At 39.9% G+C, this 26301-nt stretch overlaps 3 protein-coding genes across 3 annotated transcripts in view; all 3 read left to right on the forward strand.

The window, feature by feature from the left end:
* On the forward strand, window positions 1-22689 carry lamb2 (laminin, beta 2 (laminin S)). The gene is made up of 34 exons (XM_057363263.1): window positions 1-188; window positions 371-434; window positions 8762-8931; window positions 9021-9156; window positions 10806-10879; window positions 11319-11507; window positions 11752-11815; window positions 12317-12519; window positions 12617-12737; window positions 12839-13027; window positions 13113-13292; window positions 13881-13993; window positions 14427-14506; window positions 15147-15282; window positions 15486-15644; window positions 15745-15872; window positions 15965-16094; window positions 16183-16375; window positions 16450-16593; window positions 16689-16920; window positions 17460-17623; window positions 17916-18140; window positions 18261-18478; window positions 18566-18662; window positions 18763-19135; window positions 19251-19435; window positions 20017-20258; window positions 20344-20547; window positions 20660-20804; window positions 20913-21120; window positions 21215-21356; window positions 21431-21607; window positions 21693-21852; window positions 22271-22689. The coding sequence occupies exons 2-11, from the start codon at window positions 404-406 to the stop codon at window positions 13289-13291; spliced, it is 1356 nt and encodes a 451-aa protein (XP_057219246.1). The 5' UTR covers window positions 1-188; window positions 371-403; the 3' UTR covers window position 13292; window positions 13881-13993; window positions 14427-14506; window positions 15147-15282; window positions 15486-15644; window positions 15745-15872; window positions 15965-16094; window positions 16183-16375; window positions 16450-16593; window positions 16689-16920; window positions 17460-17623; window positions 17916-18140; window positions 18261-18478; window positions 18566-18662; window positions 18763-19135; window positions 19251-19435; window positions 20017-20258; window positions 20344-20547; window positions 20660-20804; window positions 20913-21120; window positions 21215-21356; window positions 21431-21607; window positions 21693-21852; window positions 22271-22689.
* LOC130545339 (laminin subunit beta-2-like) lies at window positions 15187-25410 on the forward strand. Its single transcript, XM_057319775.1, has 22 exons — window positions 15187-15282; window positions 15486-15644; window positions 15745-15872; window positions 15965-16094; window positions 16183-16375; window positions 16450-16593; window positions 16689-16920; window positions 17460-17623; window positions 17916-18140; window positions 18261-18478; window positions 18566-18662; window positions 18763-19135; window positions 19251-19435; window positions 20017-20258; window positions 20660-20804; window positions 20913-21120; window positions 21215-21356; window positions 21431-21607; window positions 21693-21852; window positions 22271-22399; window positions 24608-24660; window positions 25240-25410. Exons 1-22 carry the CDS (start codon window positions 15187-15189, stop codon window positions 25408-25410), a joined length of 3771 nt encoding a protein of 1256 aa, XP_057175758.1.
* Window positions 23771-26301, forward strand: part of usp19 (ubiquitin specific peptidase 19) — a 16881-nt gene continuing 14350 nt past the window's right edge. The window contains exons 1-2 of the mRNA XM_057363253.1: window positions 23771-24131; window positions 25217-25543. The gene's annotated coding sequence lies outside the window, so the exon portion shown is untranslated. The remainder of the gene's footprint in view (window positions 24132-25216; window positions 25544-26301) is intronic.

Raw genomic sequence — 26301 nt, forward strand, 5'->3', positions numbered from 1 at the left:
CTGTGGCGTAAATCCGCTTCAGGATGAAATCCAGCGCGTTGTTTCTATCAATCGTTTACACAGCTGTAACAAGACTTCGGAAAGTCCGTCAGTGGTTTTTGATAGCTGTGAAAGTCTGTGGCGCTTCTCATCTCAATGGCTTTATAGTAAAGAGCAGACTGACCATTGAGAACAACCAGAACAAACATGTGAGTAATCGCTTGGATAAAACTATAATGCGATGTAAATAAACGCGGTGTTTTGTTGGCACGTTTATAGATTATTATTGATATTACAGAGTGTTTAATGTGAAAGTACATTTTGTCCAGTAGTTACGTATGATGATTTATGAAGATGTATGACATACGATTGGTTATTTTCACGTTTTTAGAGGCGCGCGACAGCACAAGAAGGCTAAAGGACCATGCGCGCATTTCTCTTGCTCTTCATCTGTGGTGAGTGTAACATAACAGAAGTGATAAACATTGTGCGATGTGTTTTGGCTAAGTACAGTACTATAATAGACTGTCAATATTTAACAAGAAGCTAATATCTTTCAATATATCTTCATGCAATAGCCAAATCTAATGTAGTTTCACTTGCTTGTACATAATGGTTTACATGTGCAGTTATTATTTTTATAAAATAGTTTTTTTAGATGCGCTTTGTTACTTTTCCATCTTTTGAATGATTGAACTTTATATTAGAGGACATCATTTACGCATCTCTGTTTGGAAATGAAAAAGAAACAAATTTCTTTCATAGTAACTAACTTCTATAAACATTGTTTATTTTGATCTCGCCACTAAAGGAGTTGAATACGAATGTGTTCGTGTCAGGATCAGAGAACCGCAGATCCTAAAACTCTCCTATGTGCATAGTAACTCATCTAAATGTACTGTATTCCCAAGTTTAATCATTCACAGAATGTTATCAGGACCCATGATGAATCTTTCTCACCTGCTTATACAATAGAAGTTATCAATGTCCCAGTACAGTTCAGCTGACCTGTCTGAAAGGTAGTGCAGACCATGTTATTACCCCTTCCAGCACCCAATTAACTTATTTAGTTTTTTCGTGATGTCAAGTTAAGGCGGAAATACATTTACAGGCATACTGAAAGGTAAACAAGAGGTCGACTGTATAGTTAGATCAGATTCTCTCATCTTTGTAATAGTGTTAAACATATGAAAACGTTATGTTTTCTGTGTTCTTTGATGAATGAAAACATCCTTTTTGGAAATCAGACATTAACCTCCCTTTAAAGAACTACTGGACGTTACAGAACAGAGGTTACATCACCAAATGTTTTTACTCAATCTAATAAGGTTTATAATGTGAAGCCCACTTCGCATTCTGATTCTCCGTTTTTATCTTGTACACATGTTATAGTCTTAAAGTTGTCGGATATATGTGCCATATTTACTCGTAGGTTCTCTGGTTCCCCTGCTTTACTAGTCTCGCTCATTAGACCACTTTCTCCACTGTGGATTTACAGAGTGCCGTGTCTTTCTGCATCATTTAGCGTTACTGTCCAGCTTTCCTCCGCTGTGAGTTTGTGTAGGTAATGGGCCGCAGGGTTCAGCAGGAGCCTCTCTGCCTGAGATGATTGATAAAGCTGACATGTGGAGCTGTGGAGAACGTAAAGGTGTCAGAGGAAGAGCGGTGATGAGACTTGTGGGAGTGTTATTTTTGGTAATGCTCTAATGAAAGGAGCAGCCGTGTGGTATAGGCAGACATCAGATGAGATGCTCTGATTTAGTTTTAGTCACATTATAGACTGTCTACTGCCCGTCTGAGTTTAATCTGAATTTAAAAGCCTTTGAAGCTGTTGTACATGGATCTTGTGACTTGGGTAACAAAGGGTTCACTAACACTGATGGTGGTACACTGTAAATCCCGTAAAAAAACAGATAAAGTACTGGCAGAAAATTACCAGTACATTTTCCTTTATTTTACGGACATTTCCATTAATGCTAAAATGCAAATGAATGCAGTGCAAAATGTAAAATACAGGTAAAACAACTGTAAAAATGAACACGGAAAATTCCTTCATATTAATACAGTATATTGTGCCCTATTTTTATGGCTTTATTTAGAGTGTATAACAGATCGTCAGATACAGTAACAGTGACGGTCACAAAAAGTGCATACATGTACATACACAGGAAGGAGCATGGAAAAGAAAAAAATGGATTTAATTTAGTGTTACTTTATAAACGTGTTGAGTTAATTCACACAAGCATCATGGACTTGATGAAACTAACATGAAAAGCGAACAGAGTCTTTGTTCGTAATTTGCTCCTAAGGCAAAGCTTTGGTTCAGTGTGAGGAGAGAAAACTTCAAAAATCTCTTTCTTCTTATTTGCCTTTAAACTTTCTTTTATTCCATCGATGTGTGATGAGATCATACATCCCCCAGTGTGCAGCTGTGTGATAGGGATAGGGATACAGGTAACTATCCACAGTGGTTGAACACTGTTTCCAGAACCCTGAACTCTATTACAATTGGGCATTAAAACTAAGATTGAGAAGGGAGAATAGAGGACATGGTGAATAAAGGGGGATGGAGAGGTGCTTAAAGGTCCAATGTATGAAATTTAGTGGCATCTAGTGTTAGGGTTGCGAATTGCAACTAAAGGCTCACTCCACCCCTCCCCCCTTTTGAAGCACTACGCCGGCTAACGCAGAACTAAGATGTCCCCACGTTGTTTCGTTTCTTTGCCGAAGGAGATAACTTATTTACGAAACCCGCTCTGTAGAGCAGTTTGTCCATTTAGGGCTATTGTAGAAACAACATGGAGAATTGCATGTAAGGGGACCCGCGGTGTATGTAGATAGAATAGCTCATTCTAAGGTAATCAAAACGCTTCATTATGTAACTTCTTCATACACCTCTGAAGACATAGTTATGTATATTATATTGCATTTCTGTCGATAGAGCCTCCAAAAATTACACACTGGAATCTGTAAATGAAAAGAAAATGACAAATATCTGGTTACATGAGAGAGATTTCTCCCCTCTATTTGTGAAGAGCGAGAAATGCCAGGCGATATACACTACGGAATCAAATATACAATGTCAAGGAAAAGCCACGAGAGTTTCTGTTAATTACAGCTCACATTCCCTCAGACATAACATCATATTTACAAACTATTTCAGTAGGCCTGTCTGTGTTATGTTTGATAGTAACTGGCGTGTCAGTTTGACGTTTAATAAAAGTCAGACCTGCTTTCTCACACAGAGTTTTGGCTGTTCTTCTGTGTCATTAAAAAAGCAGTTGTTCGCTTTAAACCTGACACCCCACACAACATAAACCACACATGGCTTTAGTCTCAACACGCACCTTTGGACAAAGTGTATTATCAGTGCATGTTGTGAACTGTAGTGGATGCTGGGTGGTATGAGGACTGGCATTTTGATCATAACTATATGATGGTTTCTTTGTTCTATTCTGTATGTTTTCCATCTCTTGGCCTCTATATGTCATGCTATCTGCGGATGTGTATTACAGATGTACCCCTTCAGTGAGACAGTAAATGAAGTACTTTAACAGACTCATGTCATGCAGGTCAGAAGAAGGTGTGCAGCGTATTACAAGGCCTGAAAGCTTATATTTCAGGACTGTCTTCAACAGAACATCGTTTTTAATTAGCTGGCACAGTCCCTCCAACCTCTCCAAAGGCCATTTCAATAGATAAATCACTTGATATGATAATGAATCTCTTTACTTCATGTCATTTTAAGATGGCCTGTGTTTATACCATGTGCATGTAAGACCTCACGAGAAAAAAAGATATATAGCTCACAAAAGTATGTTTTAATATGTTTTAGCTTTATTTTCCTAGATGAGAAATACATTCATTTTGAAATCTGTTGTATATTTAGTACTTGATATGAATGAACAAGATGTATTCATCTATAGAGTACTATATGTATCATAGATGTGGAGCGTAGTAAAAGTCGGTGAATGGATCGCTTTGGTCATTTGGGTCTGAAGGGTTAGGGCAGAGGGCATCATGAGGGGTGGATGTGCGAGAGCTGGAAATAGCAGCCGGGCTGGAGGAGAGAGCAGACTGAGAGACTGGGCTGTGGGCTGCAAATAGCAACAAATACCTCTTGTCAGACAAATGTCCAAACTGCCAAAATAAACATGGTGAGAAAGGCAGCAGCAAATAAGCAGCAGAAGTACTTAGCATCCGCATCTATTCTCTATATTTCACATTTGCCCACAAGGGTTCTGAATGCTGTATTGTTATTATAGGGATGCTTTTGCCAAGACTGTGACAGTAGTCAGAACTGTGTGAAAGTTAGTAATGTCAGTTTTACTGACACCTAAAGTGTAAAGTGTCCACACCTGCCCAATTACTTGCAGAGGACATGTTTACATTTTATTCAAAGGAAGGAGGACATATCACCAACATCCCAAAACCAAGTGGCATTTATTTTTCATATAAAATAGTGTATGATTGTACAATCTCAATATATGCTGTTCAAAATTGAGACAAAAAACACGTTTTCAAACTCAGTGATACATTTCGTTGCTGTCGGAAACCCTTAAAACCTCTTGGGGCGGTTTCCCGGACAGGGATTAAAACTAGTCCTAGACTAAAATAAATGTTACAGCTGTCTAAACTGAAAACAACTTGCTCTGACATCTTAAAATACATAAGTGCCATTGTGTTGTCTCAAAATGCACACAAGTAATTTTTTTTTGTAAGGCATGTTTGTAAAAACTGCTTAAATGTCCTAAATTAATTTGGACCTAGTCCTGATTTAAACTAATCCCTGTTCGATAAACCATCCCTGATCTCCAAAACTGCCACTTTACAGGAAATTTAAAAAATATGTTTTTTGAGATGACATTTGGTTTGATATTGTATTAGCTAATGTAATGACATTTTTACTTGTGGTTTGAGTGTCCAAATATTTTGGGGTTGGACAACTGTATAGCAGATACCAAAATCACTCATGCTTGTGGAGACACTGGGGATTTTGTGTGCAGGCCTGGGATTTGATTTTTTTGAAGCTGTATCACAGAAAGGGTCACAGGGTCGGTTCTGGTAGCACTCATTTAGGAGTTCTGGCTTCCATCCATCCCAGCACAGATCCCCTCCCTTCCCCTAGAGGATTTTTACCCTTGGATAAAATATTCTGGACGAATGAAGGAAATGAGTCTCTGCATTGAGCCGAAACAGGAAATAGAGGTTTAAAATGAAAGAATGGATTTGAAATGAAAATGCTGTTGATATTTGACATGCCCAAGTAGTTTGTGCTAGTGGCGTTTGTTCTTTCGTCAGTATTTGTGTTTTTCTGTCCTCCTACTGTAAATGGACTATTTAGGACGTGACCGGCTGCTTTCTGTCACTCAGCTGCTGAAGAATGTGCCGAGTTAGTGTCACTTTTTCTCCACCCGTCCAAATGAACACTCCTCAAGATTAGAATTACACTCTGGGGATAGAAACAGACACAAGGAGGTGATTCTCTGCCTTCCCCGGTGGAGAACAATCAACCCCTGAAAGCCGAGATGCAGAAAAATAAAAAGTGGAGCTGGCGTCAGCTTTGAACAAAGCAGATAGTCCCAGTTGTGATAATCTCTATCATACTCTGTGCCAAACCCAAACCAGCAGAAACGAAAGACTGCCGATAAGAGTGGCATGGAGGTAGGCTATATTACATTTATTGAAAAATTATTTAGGATAAAAACAAGAAAAACACTGTGTGTGAGAGAGAGAGAGAGAGAGAGAGAGAGAGACTTTCATTTTGTCTCATCCTGTGGGTCATGATGGGAGATTAACTCAAGCAGGACAAACAGGACACCGCAAAGTATGATGGGAAATACAATGTCTACAGTCATTGTGGATGCGTATTCAGAGATATAGATAACACACTCTGCCCTACTACATGCTTCACTGTTAACATTGTGTCTATTCTCAGTGAAGTCAGTGAACCTTATCAGGAGTTCCTATACCCCCCACTCATTCACAGCAAGAATTAAAAAACTCAACGGGACTCATTTTGAATCTACGTGTCTGACTGTATAGCTCAATTGAGAATATAATGGAAAATATAATAAAATACATTAAGTAATACATTTTCATAATTGGAACCAAGTGCTTATGTTTGTCAATATATGAAAAGCAGCAACTCCTTCAGTACATTGTTATATTGTAATAAATGAACAATGTGTTATTCTAAATATTCAGATATACAGTATATGAATTGATTTAATAGGCATACAGTATATTGACAGCTAATATAAGATAATATATTTTCTATGCACAAGGGATCAAACATCGTTCAGAAAAGGATTTTTTAAGCCAACATGCATTTTTTTATGAAAACATAATCTTCACTAAATTTATGAATCATCTGTTTTATAATAGTCAATCTGCACAAAACAGGATTGGTACATTGTACATTAGATGTTTTCTTAAAGAACAGACTAAACTGTGGGGTCTTGTGAGATCTCAGTCAGTACAGTAAGGCAACAGCAGGTCTTTGTTAGCTCAGAGGTATTCTTGCCCTGCCAGCTGTCCACCCACATTCCTGAGAGCTTGTCCATGTAAGGCAGGAGCTGAGAGTGGCAGACTGAAGGGCAGCTTTTCTTAACCAAACCTCCAGGCCCAGTTTAAAAGCTGGATATCTGAATAAGAGCCTATTAAACCAGGCCAAATGGTAGCTACATGACAACTGTGTATTCCGCTTACACTCTGTGCTTGAAAATGAAGTGTGGGTAACTTTTATTAACTTGTTTTACCCCGTGCAATACCTTGCTGACCGCCCTCTAACTTTGACTGCTGTCTGTTTACACCATTCTGCTCTTAAACGAATGAAGAATGTTGGAAACCAAACATTGGCCCCCATTGTCTTTTATTGTATGGACACAAAGCCACTGAGACATTTCTTAAAATATCTTCTCGAAAAATGTGAATAAAAGATGGATTGACAAAATTTTTCATAATGTTATGTCCCTTCAGCCACCTGCTGCGTCATTTCATTCCATGTACAGAGGAAGCTGAAACAGACACTTCTCTGCCCCTCACACACAAATTTAAGCCTTTGCTTCGCATAATTCAGCCCGTGTGTTCTTTCTCACCATATCTCGGGTCATCCCATTGCCAGAAAGATTAAATGTAATACCAGATTTGTCAGGGCCAGATTTGTTATTGCTCAATAACTGTATTTGGTGTATCTGGTACTGTCTCTGAGGATATATTCATCCTGTAGGAAACAGAACAGAGATGCTTTAATTCCCTTCGTGTTTAGAAGGATCATTTTTTCTCAGAGACATTGCATCCCTCCTGCACTTTGCCATGATGCCTTATTTAGGAGTTTGGTGCCAGGTCTGTGTAAACTGCAGGGTGTGTGGCTGTATGTGGATTTGTAAGGTTGGGTGTGTGGTGGCAAAGTGGTGAGAGATGGAACAGTTCCAGACACACATCTGTCTGGTGTTAGAGAATCAGGTCTATGATGAATGTGTCTGTAAACGCTGTACACAAGAAGTTCCCAGGCCTCTCAAGTTGGTTCATGTGACCACACTTCCTAATGCTGTTTGTACATTAGGTTTACATTGATTTCATTTCTGATTATGGCGTGTTTAAAATTAGACGTCTGTTAAGCTTTTGTGTTGCTGTCTATCTCCACTAAACATTTCTTTTGTAGATTTTTTTGAATGAGCTATTTCTATCTACGTACACCACAGGTTATACACTGGACCTTTAAGTGTTATTTTTGTAAAAACTATTTCTTTGTTTTTGATATGTTATGAAATATGATATTTGTATTCTATATTTTATTACAATTGGGTTTAAACCATAGACTGTATAAAATATGGACGTAGTGTCCGTGACGTCACCCGTAGGTTTGTGAAGAGTAAAAATGAGTCCTAAAGTAGGCGGAGCCGGTCGTCGCCATCTTGGCAACACGCGTCATTCCTGGATAATCGTAAATTGGCAAAGAGGCGGACGTGGTTGGAGCTGAGGCGCCCGGTTGGCTGAAACCACTTGTCACTCAAGTGGTCACGCAACTATTTTGCAGAATTTTAAGGCTTAATATAAATTAAACTCGTGAGTTATGAAACAAATCACCCGGCTCACAGTTGTCATGAAGGGTAAAATTACCTATATAAACCAAAATAATTTTTTGTTCCAGGCTGTAAACATGATTTTTTGTGCTGTAAAGTTGGCCATTTTAACATGGGGCTCAATGAGATTCTGCTCTGTTATGCAGCCAGCCTCTAGCGGCCAGTCAATGAATTGCAGTTTTAATCACTTACGTATTGGTTTCACAAGAGAGACCATAAGATTGCCCCTTGGTTTAAACACTTACATTTAGTAAACACTTTCAATTAGTTAAACCAGATGAAGTATTTTCAATTAATAGACAATATGGTATGTGTTATATTTCATGAATGTGTTCTCATCATGAAATACAAACTATTTCTGACACTGTCTCTTATCATATCTGTCCTGTTAATAAAGATAATCTTTCCTGTATTTGTCCTCACTTGTGCGACTCGTAAGGCAGTAAACCCAAAAACCCAAAACATGTCCATCATACTGAGGCAGCAGTACTCCTCACAGAGCCACAGCTTAAGAGAAACTTGGCCTTCACTGAATGTTAATGGAAAATTGCTGTAGCTCTGTTTGACCAAGCTGGCAAAACGTTAAGGTTCAAATATTTCTTCTTTCAGTAGAGACAAAAGGTTCTGTCCTGTTCTTCAACATTAAAGATAAAAGAATAAATCATACTTTCGCTGCTTTTCTCTTTATTTAAAAGTCCTGGCGACGTCCAACGCACAGGAGCCTGACCATGCTCACGGCTGTACTTATGGAAGCTGTTATCCCGCAACCGGTGATCTCTTAGTGGGTCGGGAGAAGAACCTGAAGGCGTCTTCCACCTGTGGCCTGCGGAGGAGAGAACCCTACTGCATTGTTAGCCACCTACAGGTAGAGTCCTGTTAGTTTACCTAAATCATTACAAACATCAAATACAGAAGATCTGACCCTTTCCATGTCCAACCTTTTATCTTTTGTAGGAGGAGAAGAAGTGTTTCCATTGTGATTCCCGACGGCCCTATGATCCTTCTTCCAACACCATGAGTCATCGTTTTGAGAATGTCATCACAACCTTCAAAGAACATCGCAAGAAGTCCTGGTGGCAGTCTGAGAATGGTGAGAGCACGAGAGATTCATGTTCTGCATGTTGGATTCAAACCTGCAATACTCACATAAGCACCAAAGCTGCAGGAGTAAAGATCCATTGATGTTTTGATGGAAATACGCATATCCATTTGGTCTCAGAGCACTGTATCACATATCAAATTTAAAGTATAATGTGTGTCAGGAAATCTGATTGCTTCTCTGAGCCCTCTAAACCCAGCTGCATGGCAAAGACTGAAAACACTTCACATAATATTAATAGAAGCTTTATGTTCAGACTGCTCTATTAATAACATACAGCGAGAGGTCAAAGTTTGCGCACAGAATGAAGCCCAAATGGGACACGTTAGGTTTAAATGTAAAAGCCTGAGTGAATTTAAAATAGAGATTCTAGAATCAATGCATATATTTAGAATTGAAGTTAGTACATGATTATAAAAGAGCGGATAGGAGGATGATGTTGGTTGGTTGACTTGGCTGTTTATCAAAGCTCACCCTGACACACACTCCCCAAACCCTGCAGTATTAAAGATAATTACAGACGGGGTCTGCTGCTGGCATACCAACAAAGAGACGCACAGAGGCATGAAAGAGGCGCCAAAACTCTGAAAAACATACAGATCTGTTGAAGCCAAGCTTGAAGTCTCCTGAACCTAATGCATTGACAGAATGTGGCCTTTGTATTGTTTAACTTGTTGGGTGCTTTACTTTAGTATGTATGAGTGCACTTGACATCACATTGTAAGGTGTTGTGTGAGTATCGCTTAAACATATCTCTAAACATTTGCTGGTGTTGGTGTTTTTATAACTTAATTTCAAGGCATAATTTACAAAATACGTACTTCTTATTTACTCACCCTAATGTCAGTCTAAACCTGTGTGCATTACTTTCTTAAGAACATTATAGGCACAACATAAAGTGTAATTAATGAATATGTGTATAAATATTTTTGTTTATTTTACAAAAATATATTTTGATTGAGAGTCATTTTATGCATTACTTTTATCTAATTCAATACCCTTTTAATTCTTAACAAACTGTACTGACTAAGTTACATTTTACTGATATGTTCCCTTAATAGTGTGAAACGGGCCACTGTGTGACTCCTCTTTGAACACCGAAGTGAGAGAATTAAATATGGGTGTTCACAGGAAATGGACACTATTTTTGGTCATGGTTGTCATGGCACTGGTGACTTCTCAGAACAATGTTGTATAATGAACAGCAATGAACAGTAGACCAGTTGTCTCCTAAGAGTGCACCCAAAAATGTCCCCTGTCACGACCCCTGTGTTAGGGTTGTGTGGAATTGCGGTTAAGGGAGTTTTTGTCTGATTATTATAAAGAATGTCTTGTGTGATGTTCTACATGAGAAAAGCAGGTGCTACACACTCATACATGAGAGCAGCTTTCATAATGGCTCTTTGCCATGTGCTCTGGATTGAGGCTTAACAACTTCCTCCTCCAGCCAAAACACAGCCATTGAATCCCTTTCCTCCACTTCACCCCTCCTCCTCATTCTCTTCGGCTGCTGCGGTACAACCTCAACATCCCTTTCCTTCCTGTTTTTCTTGATTAGCTCTTGCAGGTTAAATCCAGCAGCCACACTTCTGGCCCACTAGAACAATTACTGTATAACATGAACTCTTTTCTGTGTTTAGGAAAACCTGATGTTTACCTTCAGCTGGACCTGGAGGCAGAGTTTCACTTTACTCATCTCATCATGGCTTTTAAGGTGAGAGTCTTCACTAGCTCGCTTCACGAGAAGTTTATGAGCAGTTAAAAAGAGTTTTTCAGCATAATTCACCTCAGGACTGATGCTTTGCTCTGTTTTGTTTTTAGGGTAACTTTGTAACATTCTGTCGAGGGTCTACAGATGAAAAATGGCCTTTTTGGTTCATTCTGGCACATAAATGTTTATTAATAAACACACAAAATATCAGACTCTTACAGTGCCACTATCATGAAGGGTTTCATTGATTTTATTGAGTATTTCAAATTAATACCATTTAGATCAACGCATTCAACAATGTCTATTTTATATCAAAATACATGGATGAATTATATACATAAACAGAACATGGATCATGCTGTATCTATGCATAAATGACATGAAGTCAAGTGAAAGTTAAACACTACACAGCTCCAGTCTCACTTGTTGTTTTTGTACACAGACGTTCCGTCCAGCCGCTATGTTGGTTGAGCGATCAGCAGATTTTGGACGCACCTGGCAGGTGTACCGTTACTTTGCTCACGACTGTGACTCTATATTTCCGGGAATTTCCCAAAGTCCTCTTCACAAAATTGATGATGTCATCTGTGAATCACGATATTCCGACATTGAGCCGTCGACAGAAGGAGAGGTGAGGACAGTGTGAAGAGGAGGTTGTTTATCAATAAGTTGCTATAGACAGTGAACGAATGCAGATCCGGTAAGGCATGATGCTGGCAATGGTGAGGTCATGGGTTTGATTCTTAGGGAAAACTTATAGTTATAACATGTATACACTGTGATCATTTTGAATTAAAGCATTTGCCAAATGCATAAATGTCCAAAGTACTCATTTCATTTCAAATATACACCTTCCTGCATATTTCTTTTCTTAGGTGATTTATCGTGTCCTAGAACCTGCTATCCGAATCGATGACCCATACAGTCCCAGCATTCAGAGTAAGTGAACCCTAACATCCCAATCAAGACACGACATGAACTTTAATGATACCAGACATACACAGAGTTACTGGAAGACACAGGTTGTGCACAGTTGGGATGTATAACCCTTCAGTCACCCACACACATAACTTAAAAACTCCATGTTTTTCCTCTCTCAGCACTTCGCCTTATAAATCAAACAAGTCCAAAGTTATTGAGTGTCCGTGAAGCGTAACTACAGTCCATCCGGCATGCTTTTGCTAAAGATTTCCACGCATGACTTACCGCAAACCTCCCACTGAGTACTGTGACTACGGCTCATGGGAGACAGGGTCAGAGGTCATTGGTTAATTGGTTAACAGGGATTACAGAAGTTTTACAAAAGTTGAAGGGAGTTCTTAGAATTGGTTGGATTGATTTAGGGCCAGCGCACACTTTACCAATATCATGTTTTTTAGTGTGTTACTTGCATTATGGGTTCTGTTATTCAACTAACCCCAACGTCTTTCTTCGCCACAGATCAGCTGAGGATCACTAACCTCCGTGTGAACTTCACCAAGCTGCACACTCTGGGTGATAATTTATTAGACTCACGGCCTGAGATCAAAGAGAAATACTACTATGCCATGTATGAGCTGGTTGTCAGGGGCAACTGTTTCTGCTATGGCCACGCCTCCGAATGTGCTCCAATTGAAGGGATTAGGGGTGACATAGAGGGCATGGTGAGTATGACGTGTATACTGAAACCATCAAACAAATGTAAGAGACAAATGTAATAATTTAATTGTCAGCTCAGTGACTTTGCTTCTTACATCTCAGGTTCACGGGAGGTGTGTTTGCAATCACAACACAAAAGGGCTGAACTGTGAGAAATGTGATGATTTTTATAATGACCTGCCCTGGAGACCGGCTGAGGGACGCAACACTAACGCCTGCAAGAGTAGGTATCCATTTCTAAAAATATAGGCAGAACATATATTAATACCAATAAATATACACACAATGAAATTATTTTTCAATCCAACTTTTACTTTTCCCCAGAATGCAACTGTAACAATCACTCCAATAAATGTCATTTTGACATGGCTGTATATCTGGCTACGGGTAACTTCAGCGGAGGCGTGTGTGACAACTGTCTTCACAACACCATGGGCCGCAACTGTGAGACATGTAAACCTTTCTACTACCAGGATCCAACTAGAGATATCAGAGATCCTGGGGTCTGCGTGGGTATGTATTGAATGATTTATTATCCTCAGAAAAATAACTTACATGTGATTGCTGGATCATAAACTGTGTCTGTTACCTCTGCCAGTATGCGACTGTGACCCTGATGGTTCTCTGAATGGCGGTATTTGTGATGGACATGATGACCCCTCTCTGGGCATGATCGCTGGTCAGTGCCGCTGTAAAGATTACGTCGAAGGCCCACGTTGTGATAAATGCAAGCCTGGTTTCTATGGGCTCAGCGCCAATGACCCTCGGGGATGCTAACGTGAGTACAGGGCAGTAGGCCGAAGGGTTTTAAGTTCAACCCCTTAGGTAGAGTTTACCCAAAGGGCTAGTTTACCCAAAATTGCAATTCTTTTATCATTTACTCACTCTCATGTCATTCCAAAACGGTATTTCGGCTGCAGAACACAAAAGAAGATATTTTGAAGGATGTTGGTAACCAAACAACATTGGCTCCCATTGGTTTTCATTGCATGAACACAGAATCACTGAAACATTTCCTGAAATTTCATCTTTTGTGATCTACGGAAGACAGAGGCATGTACAGGATTTTAATGATTTGAGGGTGAATAAATAATGACAGGATTTTTATATTTGGGTGAACTTTCCCTTAAGGCCCTCAAGGTTGCATTAAAATGACATTTGGATAAAAATGTGACAAAAAATACTTTTTAGGCAGGCAGTCAGTCAGCTATTGGCGGAGTAGTTTTTAAGACCTTTTGAGTTAAGGTTAGAAAAGAGTAGGACACCCAAGCACTTTTAGACAGATCTATTTGTGGTAGCATTTTTTCTGGTGTATTTTTACACTCGATAATTAATCATTCTCACTTCCTCTCACTGGTTGCTTTAGCATGTAAATGTGACCCGAGGGGTACGGTGTCCGGAGGCCCCCAGTGCGACCCTGTGAGTGGAGACTGCTTCTGTAAACGCCTGGTTACTGGACACAGCTGTAACCAATGTCTGGTAAGTGTAGCTCTGACAAGTATATCCACAACAAACACAATCTGCTTACAAAATAACATAAAGGTAAAATAAAGGTATAGATGTTCATTATTTATCATTTACTCCCACTGATGCTGTTCTGAAAAGGAATTTGCTTTATAGTAAAACTTAATGTCTGCATTTAGCTCAGAGGTTTATGGCTCCTGGTGTAAGTTTACACATTGCTTAAAATGGACTGAAAGGGAAGAGCTGCATCCTGAATTTAGACAGGCAGTAAACAACCTTAGTGTTATAGTTATGTGACGTCATTTTAAAATATTTCACCATATCAACAGAAGTATCTTGGATGGTATAACTGTACCATGGTATTATCATTTGATACCATCAGTGTGCCACAGTATAACAAATTCTTTAGATATTACATCTGTTTGTGTTTCATGTGCTCCTCCCACAGCCTGAACACTGGGCCCTGAGTCATGATGCCAGTGGTTGCAGAGGATGTGACTGCGATGTGGGCGGAGCCACAGAAAACCAGTTAGTTTTGTCCAATTCATTGCATTTTCATGAGCAATAATTTAAACTAACTAGGGCTGTCAAACGATTAATCGTGATTAATCACATCCAGAATAAAAGTTTGTTTACATAATGTGTACTGTGCATATTTATTTTATATAAACGCATACACACATACATGTATATAAATTTAGGAAATATTTAGTATTTATTTATATTTACCAATAATTTAAATGATATATAAACGTTTATTACGTTTATATACAGTATATATATGCATGTATGTATATGTGTTTTTAAATATAAAATAAATATGCACAGTACACAGACATATATTATGTAAACACAAACTTTTATTCTGGATGCGATTAATCACAATTAATCGTTTGACAGCCCTAATATAAATGCATAAACATTTATATAATTAATAATAATTTAAAAATAAAAATTTGAATTATTGGTAAATATAAATAAATACATGTTAACATTTCCTGAATATGTATACATGTACTGTATGTGTTTATAAATACAAAATGAACATGCACAGTACACAGACATACAAACTTTTATTATGGATGCGATTAATCACGATTAATCATTTGACAGCCCTAAAACTAACACAACAATCGCGTATCTTATTGTTATTGTCAACTGTCTCCAGGTGCTCGATGGAAACAGGGCAGTGTCACTGTCGAAGCCACATGATTGGTCGGCAGTGTAACCAGGTGGAGCCTGGGTATTTCTTCATGGCCCTGGACCACTACATCTATGAGGCTGAAAAGTCCAAATTTGGTCAAGTGTGTACCACAAAAATGCTACCATCAAAACACTTACTGTACATTACAGTAACATAAAGATTTCGCTTGTAATATTTGCATTTTACCCATTTACTTTGTCATACTACCACATCCATAGTACATTTATTTAATGATTAAACCCCAAAATGATGAAGTGTAAAATTAATAGAAATACAAAATGTTCAAACTTGTCTGTGCAATAGGGTTCCACTTTTGAAGAGAGAGAGTACCAGCCAAACCGACCAACCTCATGGACTGGCACTGGGTTTGCACGAGTCCCTGAAGGTGGTACTCTGGAATTCGCCATTAACAACATTCCCTATTCTATGGAGTATGATGTCCTTATTCGCTATGAGCTTCAGGTAAACAGTACACGTTTACCCCATTCCATTTTGAGAAAGAAGTGTGATGTGTGTGTATGCAGTTTGTGTATTTCTGTATGTCTTTATGTGTTGTTTAAAGATGCCACGGGATTGGGAGAAAGCGCGTGTATTGGTGATTAGGCCTGGCCCCATACCCACCAGCAGTCCATGTGGAAACGCCATTCCTGCAGATGACCAGCTAACCGTAACACTCCCTACAGGTGCCAGGTGTGTGAAATATACACATGATTAAGTACTGTATATGCAAATCAGACATGTTCTTCCTTTGCCTACAGTGCTTCAGTGTTGCTCTGTTGCAGGTTTGTTGTCCTCCCTCACACTGTGTGTTTGGAGAAGGGAGTGAGTTACAAACTGCGTGTGGAGTTTATCCGTTACGCTGACAGAAACATTATCCTCAGCTCCTCTAATGCCTTTGTACTGGTTGACTCTGTAAGTAGTAAATCTCTACATTTGTAATACATGTCCGCACAATGCTATTTACTTTCTTTTTATTGTTGTATTCTCCTTCCCACTGTAGATCGCCCTTCTTCCTCGCTACTCTTCTCTTGAGATGTTTACCGCGGGTGACCCCGCCTCTGTCACGCGGAAGCAAAACTATGAACGGTACCGTTGCCACGAGACCGCCAAGAGTGTGTCCCGTCCCCAGATGAGCGAAGCGTGTGCTAAACTCATCACCAGCATGTCAGCGCTCATTAATGACGGTGCACTGCGTGAGTGTCAGTTGAGCAGGGGGTTGTTTTTCCTTGTTGTGTTGGTGTTAATTAAGTTTAGTTTTCTTCCGCAGCGTGTGAGTGTGATTCTCAAGGTTCGCTCAGCTCTGAGTGTGATGTACGTGGAGGTCAGTGTCGCTGTAAGCCCAATGTATCAGGTCGGCGGTGTGATAAATGTGCGCCAGGGGCTTATGGGTTTGGACCCTCTGGATGCAAACGTAAGAGTTGTATTTGAAAATATTTTTGTTGCACTGTTATTCTGGTACATCTGTAATAGTGTGCAAATGTTTGTTTTTTATTTTTCTGTCTGTAGTTTGTGAATGTAGTTTGGAGGGATCTCAGAGCCGTTTCTGTGACCAGCGCACAGGACAGTGTCCATGTCAGCCTGGTGCCTTTGGCCAGCGTTGTGATGGTTGCCAGGGTGGGCACTGGGGCTTTCCAAACTGCAGGCTGTGTCAGTGTAATGGTCAAACAGAAGAGTGCCATCAGAGAACTGGAGCCTGCCTCAACTGCAGAGGCAACACGGCAGGAGACAAGTGTGAACGGTGGGAGCCAAAAAGCAGACATTCTACTGTTTAATTTTCTTTTTTGCAAGGTTATTATAGTTTCCTAAAACGATTAAACTTGTCTGTTAGTTGAAATAAAAAAAAACATTGGCCTAAATATTGTTTGAAAAACTTAACAGAACTAAACAAAAATAAGAAATGTTGCCTCAGCAATAAACTGAAATAAGTTTATATTTAAGAAGCACTAAAATTATTAATTTTAAACTAAATTCAAACAAGTTAAACATATTAAGCAACATAAAAAGTAAATATAAAATGAAAAAAGCACGTAACATTAACAAAACAAAAAATATAAAAATAAACACTGGTTCAAAATATGAATATAAGTACATTGAAACTGAAAACAAAACTCTGATGTATTCATAATTACAATTGTTAGACAATTTTACTTATTTGAAGGAATAAGGTCACAATATGTTTTTAAATAATCTTGCAGCCAGACAGTGAAAAGGTTTTATTTTTGAGTGTTTAAACTCATTCTCAGCCCAAGCTAATGTAATAAATACCTCCTGTCACAGGTGCGCTAATGGTTACCATGGAAACCCACTCATCAGTTTAGGGAGTCTGTGTCGACCCTGTCCCTGTCCTGAGGGCCCCAGTAGCGGACGCCACTTTGCCGCCACCTGTTACCAAGATAACCGCAACCAACAGGTGGTCTGCAACTGCAATCAGGGTTACACAGGTAATCTTACCCATCTGCTCTCTCTCTCCTCACAATTACATTAGATAAAGTGAATAAAGATGAGTTTTTATGCACACATGCAGCAGAGGTTGAGATGGGGAAAAAACGCTTTAACAGTGTGACATCCCGTATTGTGCTTGGTTGGTTCTTGATATGGCCATTTAACACTCCGAGTCCATTTGCATCTGAAAATGATGCAGGGAATGACAATATTAAGCAACACCACATGAGCACTTCTCTCTTATCCCGATCTGTTTTCTGCATCTAAACATCTGCTCTTCTCATCGATCAGGTTCCCGCTGTGAAGAATGTGCTTCTGGTTACTACGGTAACCCCTCCCAACCCGGCGGGCGGTGCCAATCTTGTCGTTGCAGTAACAACATCGACCTATCAGACCGCGGTGCGTGTGACAGACGCACTGGCCAGTGTCTCAAATGCCTGTACAACACTGAAGGACCAGACTGCGGCGTGTGCAAGAGTGGATACTACGGTGATGCTTCCCGTCGTAACTGTCGGAGTGAGTTGAAATGAGTTTTCAGTTTGTTTCCTACATTATATGACACTATTTTGAGTACGACAGCATGAATGTCAACACTTTCTTTATCACTGCCGTATGAATGAACTATTGCCTACCCAGAATGCACCTGCAACTTCTTGGGCACGGAGCGCAGTCAGTGTCAATCCCGAGATGAATGTGTGTGTCAGCGCACCACAGGGCAATGTCAGTGTCTGCCTCACATTATTGGACAAACCTGTGACCACTGTGTCCCGAACTATTGGAACCTAGCCAGTGGGCGGGGCTGTGAGCCCTGTGGGTGTGACCCCAACAATGCTTACACATCTGCCTGCAATGAGGTAATGTTATTAATATAAATAAGGCTTTTCCGATAGCTTAACTTAATTTTGATTTCTTTTTTCATTTTTGAACCCAAATTCTCACAGTTCACAGGCCAGTGCCAATGCAGACCAGGTTTTGGAGGAAAGACATGTACAGACTGCCAGGAAAACCACTGGGGAAACCCAAAAGTCCTGTGCAGAGGTATCTTGATATTTTTTAGCACTTGATATACAGTACTACCTACATATGTCCATTTCAGAGAATAACTCACAAAATCAAATTGATTTGGTTTCATCCACAGCGTGTGACTGTGATCCGCGTGGCATCGAGACGTCTCAGTGCGATCGCGTGAGCGGTCATTGTGGGTGCCGGCAGGGCGTGTCTGGCGTCCGCTGCGATCAGTGTGCACGTGGCTTCTCGGGCACTTTCCCAGATTGCAAGCCTTGCCACCAGTGCTTCGGGGACTGGGACCGCATCGTTCAGGATCTGGCAACCAGAACCAAAGCTCTCACAGACCGAGCGAAGGAACTGCAGACAACCGGCTTGACTCGAGCCTTTGAGAGAAAATTTAATGATTTGGAGGGAAAGCTAGCACAGGCGAGAGAGATTGTAAATGCCCGAAATGCCACAGCTGAGGCCGTGACCATTCTAATGGGCATGATAGAGGAACTCAGGTACTCATTATTTAAACTCACCACATGTGAAGGCCGTGATTTCTTATGACTTACCCCGACAGCTATAACCACGCTCGTGCTCTCTGATCTGCAAGGCTTTGCTTTTCCCTCTTAGAGGTCAAATTGGTGAGACCACAGAGACACTGAACCAGCTGGAGGGAGACCTGACCGCTGTGCAAGATAGTAACTATGAAGCCAGCAATGCGTTAAGTACACTGGAGAGAGAGGCGAAAGAGCTCAACCTGAACTCAGATCAGCTGAACCGTCAGCTGGAAATCCTTAAGAATTCCAACTTCTTGGGTAAGTCATTACTTCTGTTTCTGATGCTTATTTTAAAGGTACAGTGTATGAAATTTAGTGGCATTTAGTGGTGAGGTTGCGAATTGCAACCAACGGCTCACTCTGCCCTTCCCTTTCGAAGCACCACGGTGAATGACACATAACTGAGATGTTGTCACGTTTTCGCTTTTTTGCTGATGGAGATAATGTGTTTAAGAAATGCGCTCTGTAGAAAAATTACACACTGGACCTTTAAACAAATACTGTACAAACGACATTTAAGCAAAACATGTCACAAAAAAAATATTTTAAAATGAAAACAACAATTATTTGGACACTTTGTGGTTATAAATGGTGAAACATATTTATTGTGTACATGTGTAGATACTGTGACTGCAGACCAATCAGTTAAAAGAAATTGCAAAATGAGAAATTGAAAATTCACACATTTTTGTGTGATTTATTCAGCCACTGTACACACATTCACAAAAAAATGATTTAATGTGTTCTTTTACATTGGGAATTTGTATATTTCAGCAATGCAATTATAACGCAACGCAAACCATTTACTGCATTTATTGTCATTTTATATCCTTCTTAAGGTGCATATGACAGCATTCGAACCTCCTACAACACATCTCGGGATGCAGAAAACCGCGCCAACAAATCCGCCACTGACATCCCCAGCACAGTGAGCCAATCAGCAGACACCCGCAAGAAAACAGAGCGACTGATGTCAGAAAAAAGAGACGACTTTAACCGCAAGAACGCTGCAAACAAACGCACACTCACAGACTTAAATGCGAAAGCTCAGCTTCTGGACATGAAGAAAATCAATGAAAAGGTAAAACAGCTCAGTTCCATTTTAGCTTAAGTTTTCTAAACATTTTCCAAATCTGCTTCATGGGCTCTTATTTAATGTTTTCTAGGTATGTGGAGCACCAGGTGATGCTCCCTGTGGAGACAGCCGTTGTGGTGGTGCTGGTTGCCGTGACGATGGGGGCAAGCGCCACTGTGGAGGCCTGAATTGCAACGGAGCTGCAGCAGTTGCCAGCAATGCACTGGATAGATCCAAGCATGCAGAGAACGAGCTAAACAAAGCTATGTAAATAGTGGAGGATCTCTTCAAGCAGGTAGAATTTAATCTGACTGGTCATCAACATGATTTAGACCTTTTTTGTTGAGGTTGTTTATCAACTATTGTCTTTTGTTTGATTCTTATGTTCCCTGATTGGGCTTTCAAAGGTGGCAGATGCTAAGACCAAAGCTCAGGAAGCTAAAAACAAAGCTCAGGCAGCACTAGAAAAAGCTAGTGATGCCAAGAAAAAGGTGGATCATTCAAACAACGACCTGCGGGACCTCATCAAACAGATTCGTGAATTTCTCATGCGTGAGTTATCCTACCGATTTTATGGACGTTCTGTCTTATCTGACAATTATTAATGATCAGTCGAAAGTGGTTCACATGTCACACTTTGGTCATGTTAAATATTCGCAGTGGAGGGGGCGGATCCCGACAGCATTGAGGCAGTGGCCAATCGAGTTCTGGAGCTGTCTATTCCTGCCTCACCCAAGCAGATCCGACACCTTGCGGACGAGATTAAAGACCGGGTCAAGAGTCTGTCCAATGTGGATGCCATTCTAGAGCAGACTCAGAATGACGTCCGTAAAGCAGAACAGCTGCTGCTAGATGCCAAGAAAGCCAGGTATGTGTTAAAACGATTTAGCGTGTGGTGATTGTCTTTAGTTGTGCATTGATTTTGTGATTCATAACAAAGTCTCTGCGTTCTCCTACCATAGGAATAAGGCAGAGGGGGTGAAAGACACAACAGTGAGTGTAAAACAAGCACTGAATGATGCCGGCAAAGCCCAGGCGGCTGCCGAGAAGGCCATTGAAAAAGCTCGGAATGACATTGGCTTAACCCAGAACCGGCTTGCACAGGTATAACTACTTTAATGTGAACATACATTTATCATTTTTATACAAGAGCCCTTACAAGCATTATGTTGCTAAAGATCCAATCAGAGACCACAGCTCAGGAGAGAGATCTTGACAATGCTATGGACAGGCTAGGAGATCTTGGGCGCCAGATTGAGGCCTTAAAAACCAAACGTGCCAACAACAGCCTGGATGCGGCACGGGCAGAGGAAACAGCCACCATGGCACGAGACAAGGCCAATGAAGCTAAAGAGGTGTGTGTGTGGTCATGACTTGCAAAACACTTTTTAATTTTACTTTATTTATCAGTAGTTTAGTAACTTTCTTTGCCTGTTTTAGATTCTGGATGGCGAGCTATCCGATAAGTATCGTACTGTTCAGGGCCTAATGGACAATAAAGTAAAGACAATGCAGGAAGCCAAGCAGAAAGCTGAGCGTCTGCGAGATGAAGCCAAGGAGTTGCTAAAGGACGCACATGATAAACTCCAGAGACTGGAAGGTGAGTGTGAGGGAAAGTAGGGATGTAGTTTTAGATCGAATACAGTGTATCTTTATATTCTTTTTGTAAATTAATACAACAAAAAACAGTACATGTTATGGCATGCATGAAATATAATTTTATTACCATTAAATTCTAAGCAACATTTTAAGTTAAAACTTGGTTTCATTTATCTCTGTGATTGTATGTGTTTTCTTGCTAAAACTTATATTTCTGGGTTTAAAAGATAAAATAACAGATTTTCAATATGGTTTCAGAACTTTACATCCAACTCTATTGTTATGAAGATTTTCTGTCAAATAACCAAAAACAAATCGCCCTCTTGTGGTAATAAGTAATAGTGATTTTTTAGAGGAAGGTGGTTATTGTTTTATTTTCTAGTACATTTTTCTAATAAATTTGTGTTGTGTGTTCACAGAGCTAGAGAAAGACTATGACGAAAACCAACAGGTATTGGAGGGCAAAGCCAAGCAGCTGGATGGCCTGGAAGATAAAATGAAGGCAATCCTTAGTGCCATCAATAAGAAAATTCAGATCTACAACACCTGTCAGTAATCTGTCAAAGAAAGGAGTCCTGAAACTGCTGCTGCACTGTTTTAAAACATCTGCCATTTCAATCCTTTTATGCTGCTACATTTTTGACAACAGACTTACAAGATGCCAAACTGCCATAACATACAATGTCTGGAAAAAACTGTTACCAGTACAGCTGTTTCAGTGAAAGGCTATCGTTATTTATTAACATTCACATTAAAATATTAAAGGGATAGTTCACCTAAAAATGAAAATTCTGTCATCAATTATCCACCCGCAAAATTAAATTCCTTTGTTTTGCTTAACACAAAGGAAGATATTTGGAAGAATGTCAGTAACCAAACAGATCTCATCCCCCATTTACTGCTATTTTAGGGAAAACAAATACTATGGGAGTCAATGGGGGATGAGATCTGTTTGGTTACTGACATTCTTCCAAATATCTTCCTTTGTGTTAAGCAAAACAAAGGAATTTATTTTTGGGTGAACTATTCCTTTAATGTTGAATGGATTTCTGCAATAAAATACAGATGTGTGCTTGTAAGGAAGAGCAGTATTCCACTTTCTTGCCATTTGTGACAACTTGCTTGTTAATGACTGTATACATACAATAAATGAAGAAACTGAGTTTGCTTGAATGTAAATTACACTGAATCCAATTCTGCTTGTCCTTCTGCAGCAACACCCACTTGCTTACTATTTTTTGAGTGATGTGTTTTTGCATTACACATAACATTTGTCTAATAGTGCCACTGCCTACTAAACTAACTAACTACTGTAAGAATGGAAAATACATTGTGAAGCACAAAAGTGAAGATTCTGTAGAGGTAAGCTGTTTAAGTTTCATATCTGTGTATAATGGCTGATCGATGTTGTCATATGAATGTGATATCAATGGCTTACAATGTAATGTGTACATAAGGTTATTTTCCCAAAGACAAATTAACAATTTATTAAAAAATAAAACAATAATTCCCTGTGGTATTTTAACTGATTTCCTTTCATTGTAAGTTATGTTGGACTGGACCATTAACCGACTGAATGACAAGTAGAAAAAAATTCAGCTGCATAGACTGTGTATGAAAAGGGAAAAAATATAAAATACGTTACTCTGTATTTTCTTTATTGTTGTTTTAAATGTATTTAAATGAATATTGTATTTGTCCCCCTTACGCCTCACAAACATATTTTTTTCATCGTTTCAAATACATTTTGTGTATGAGCGCAAATAAACGCACTGAAGTGGATCTAACGTTATATAACTACAGTGTTTCTTAAATTTTAATAAATTGTCTCTAATAATAAACACTTTACAGACAATTTCATTTCACGGTTTAAAAAACAATTCACTTGCGACTGACCGCAAAAGCACCCGGAAGTGGAGTGTATGTTTATGTGTGTGGGGCAGGTTGGCGAGATCTCCGTCTTTCCCCGGTTTGTTTTTGTTCTCCAGCAAAGTGCGAGACAGTGAGCAGAGACCGGCTCATCAAGTGGAGGAGTCGTTCCGTCTTCTTTGTTTCTCTACAAGACAGATCGGTTTCTGGCTCAACATTGCAACATGGGCCCTGGTTAATACTCTTTTGGAAATAAAGACAAAATTGATATTTTAGAGGAGCGCTGATGCGGCTCTGGGGCGGTCGGCGGCCCGTTGCCGTGTCTGAAGCCAGGGGCTGAATTTAGCCGCAGTCGCCGCTAACGGAGATAGGACGCGCCGCCTCAACTCGTCGTGGCACTGACAAAGCAACGTAAGATTTCTTCGAAACAACAGGTGTCATACACAAGTATCATAAATTGCCTTTAATTCTCTTACAGATAACGTTAGATATACGTTTGACAACGCCGCACCACCCGACCTTGCGGTAAAGTATTCGACAGCGCGTGCTATTATAGACTAAACGCGTGATTAGCTCTTGCCGGTGCAGGTTGGGAGGCCTCGCGCTGTGTGTATTTAACACAACACAGCTCTCTGCCTTGTTACAGCCAGCAAACGATGTTGAGGAAGGAGCTACCCTGGTTTACGAGATTTAGCACCATTAAGTTAACCACTAACAAACGTTAGAGTGTTAGCTAGGTTAAGGTTAGCAGCCACGGCATTAGCGATCATTATAAGCTGATCGAGTTTCCACTGTTGACTTGTTCTCTGTCAACTGAAATAAAGAACACATTTTTGAAGACTTTATTGACAGTGTCTTGTCAGATTTGTATGATGTTCATGATCTAGCTGGTCTTCGTCTTGGTAATGACAGCGAAATGTCAGCACAGGAACAGCAACCGGTATCTTGCTGGAACACAGTGCTTTCTAATAAATGGCCATAAAGGAATTAATTGAAGTATTTAGACGTTTGCCGAACGCACTGGCTTTTTATGAAGCGGGTATGAATGTATATTTGAGGAAAATAAAAAGTCCAGTGGAATCCTCCAAGTAATAGTGGAGTCAGAACGCCTAAGTATATTCACATAGGATTTTTATGAATATAAACCCGTAATATTTCAGGTCTCCCTTACGAAAATGAACCATGTTTTTTGTGGTACAATTGTAGTAACCATGGTCTTTTGGTGCAATGATTACTTGGAGCAAAACCATGATTTTACTACAGTTACCATCGTTTACTATGGTTTTTACAAAAACATGGTTTTCAAATCATGGCTATTTTGTGATAACCATTGTTTTACTACAGTAACCATTTTTTAAATTTTCGTAAGGGCTCTAGTAAAACTGACCATGGTTATGGTTTCTGTGCCGTTTCACACTAACGTTATATGTTTTATTTTAATTGTTCATTTCACATTTAAAGTGTAAAGCCATTTCAACTCTTCTTTTCCTCTTCAGTCTCCATCTGATTCTCTTCTGAGAGTACTCTCACTTCAAACGCCGCCAAGATAGCTGGACCGGGCAGGAAACGTCACAATTCAGATCCAGACCCCTGTGGAAGCAGCTCCGGAAGTGGGAGCGAGGTGGGTGACGGCCGACCGGTTAGTGGCAAGTGGCTGAAGATGGCCAGCAGCAGTACAGGACCCAGCTAATCGGGCCGTAGACGTGGTCAGAGAGGAACAGATGACACGGCCGGTACCAGCAAGAAGCAAAAGGAGAGAGCTAACCAAGAGAGCAAGGAAGCCAAGAGGACCGTCTCAGCTACCAAAACGGGGAATAGGAAAGGTGAGCAGAGGGCAGTTTCGACCTTTGTTTGTAAACGCTCATAGTAAAGTAGGTGTCAATCACTTCTCTTACTCTGTCTCTTTGCTTCAACTGGATTTATTTGATTAATCTTTTTGTCCATATGGAATTGGAGTTACTATTAGTTTTCACTTTCTCTGTTTGAAAGTAGTCATGTTGCTTCAATGTCTTTTGCACTGCACAGTGGTGCAGTGTCCTTTTTGTCTGTTTATAAGAGGCATTCTGGACCTTGACTCGGTCAAAGACATTAAAGTTGTGTCCTACCTTTACGTGCAAAACTCGGATGGTTTCCAATCTGTTACGTCGTGTAGTAGACATGGAATTTTTAAATTAGGTGAACAAGACAAGTGTATCTAGTCTTTATTAGTTATTGAGTGTTTGCCGTGGTGCTAAGTCTGTAAAGGGTTTTCACACTTGAAATGGTTAACCCCGGGTTATTCTAAACCCCAGGTAAACAGAATCCTGGGTTATCTGTTTCAGGTTTCACACTGCTTATAATTTACCAGGGGTTAAGAGATAACTCTAGGTATTCATAACCTGATGTTTCACACTGTACATCACTAAACCCTGGTTAACATTCTCATTTGCATATTTGCGGTGTCAACAGTCATGATTGGATAAATACTTCAGCGTCAAACTGACTGAATAAAAGTTGTTCTGCATCCGGGGGAAAATGACGCCTCGCAAATCGTTTTTGGCTGTTTTAAGCCTCCTAAGACGTTACTTACTCAAATAAATAA

This window comes from Triplophysa rosa, linkage group LG21, assembly GCF_024868665.1.
Source record: "Triplophysa rosa linkage group LG21, Trosa_1v2, whole genome shotgun sequence".
In the NCBI taxonomy this organism is placed as follows: domain Eukaryota; kingdom Metazoa; phylum Chordata; class Actinopteri; order Cypriniformes; family Nemacheilidae; genus Triplophysa; species Triplophysa rosa.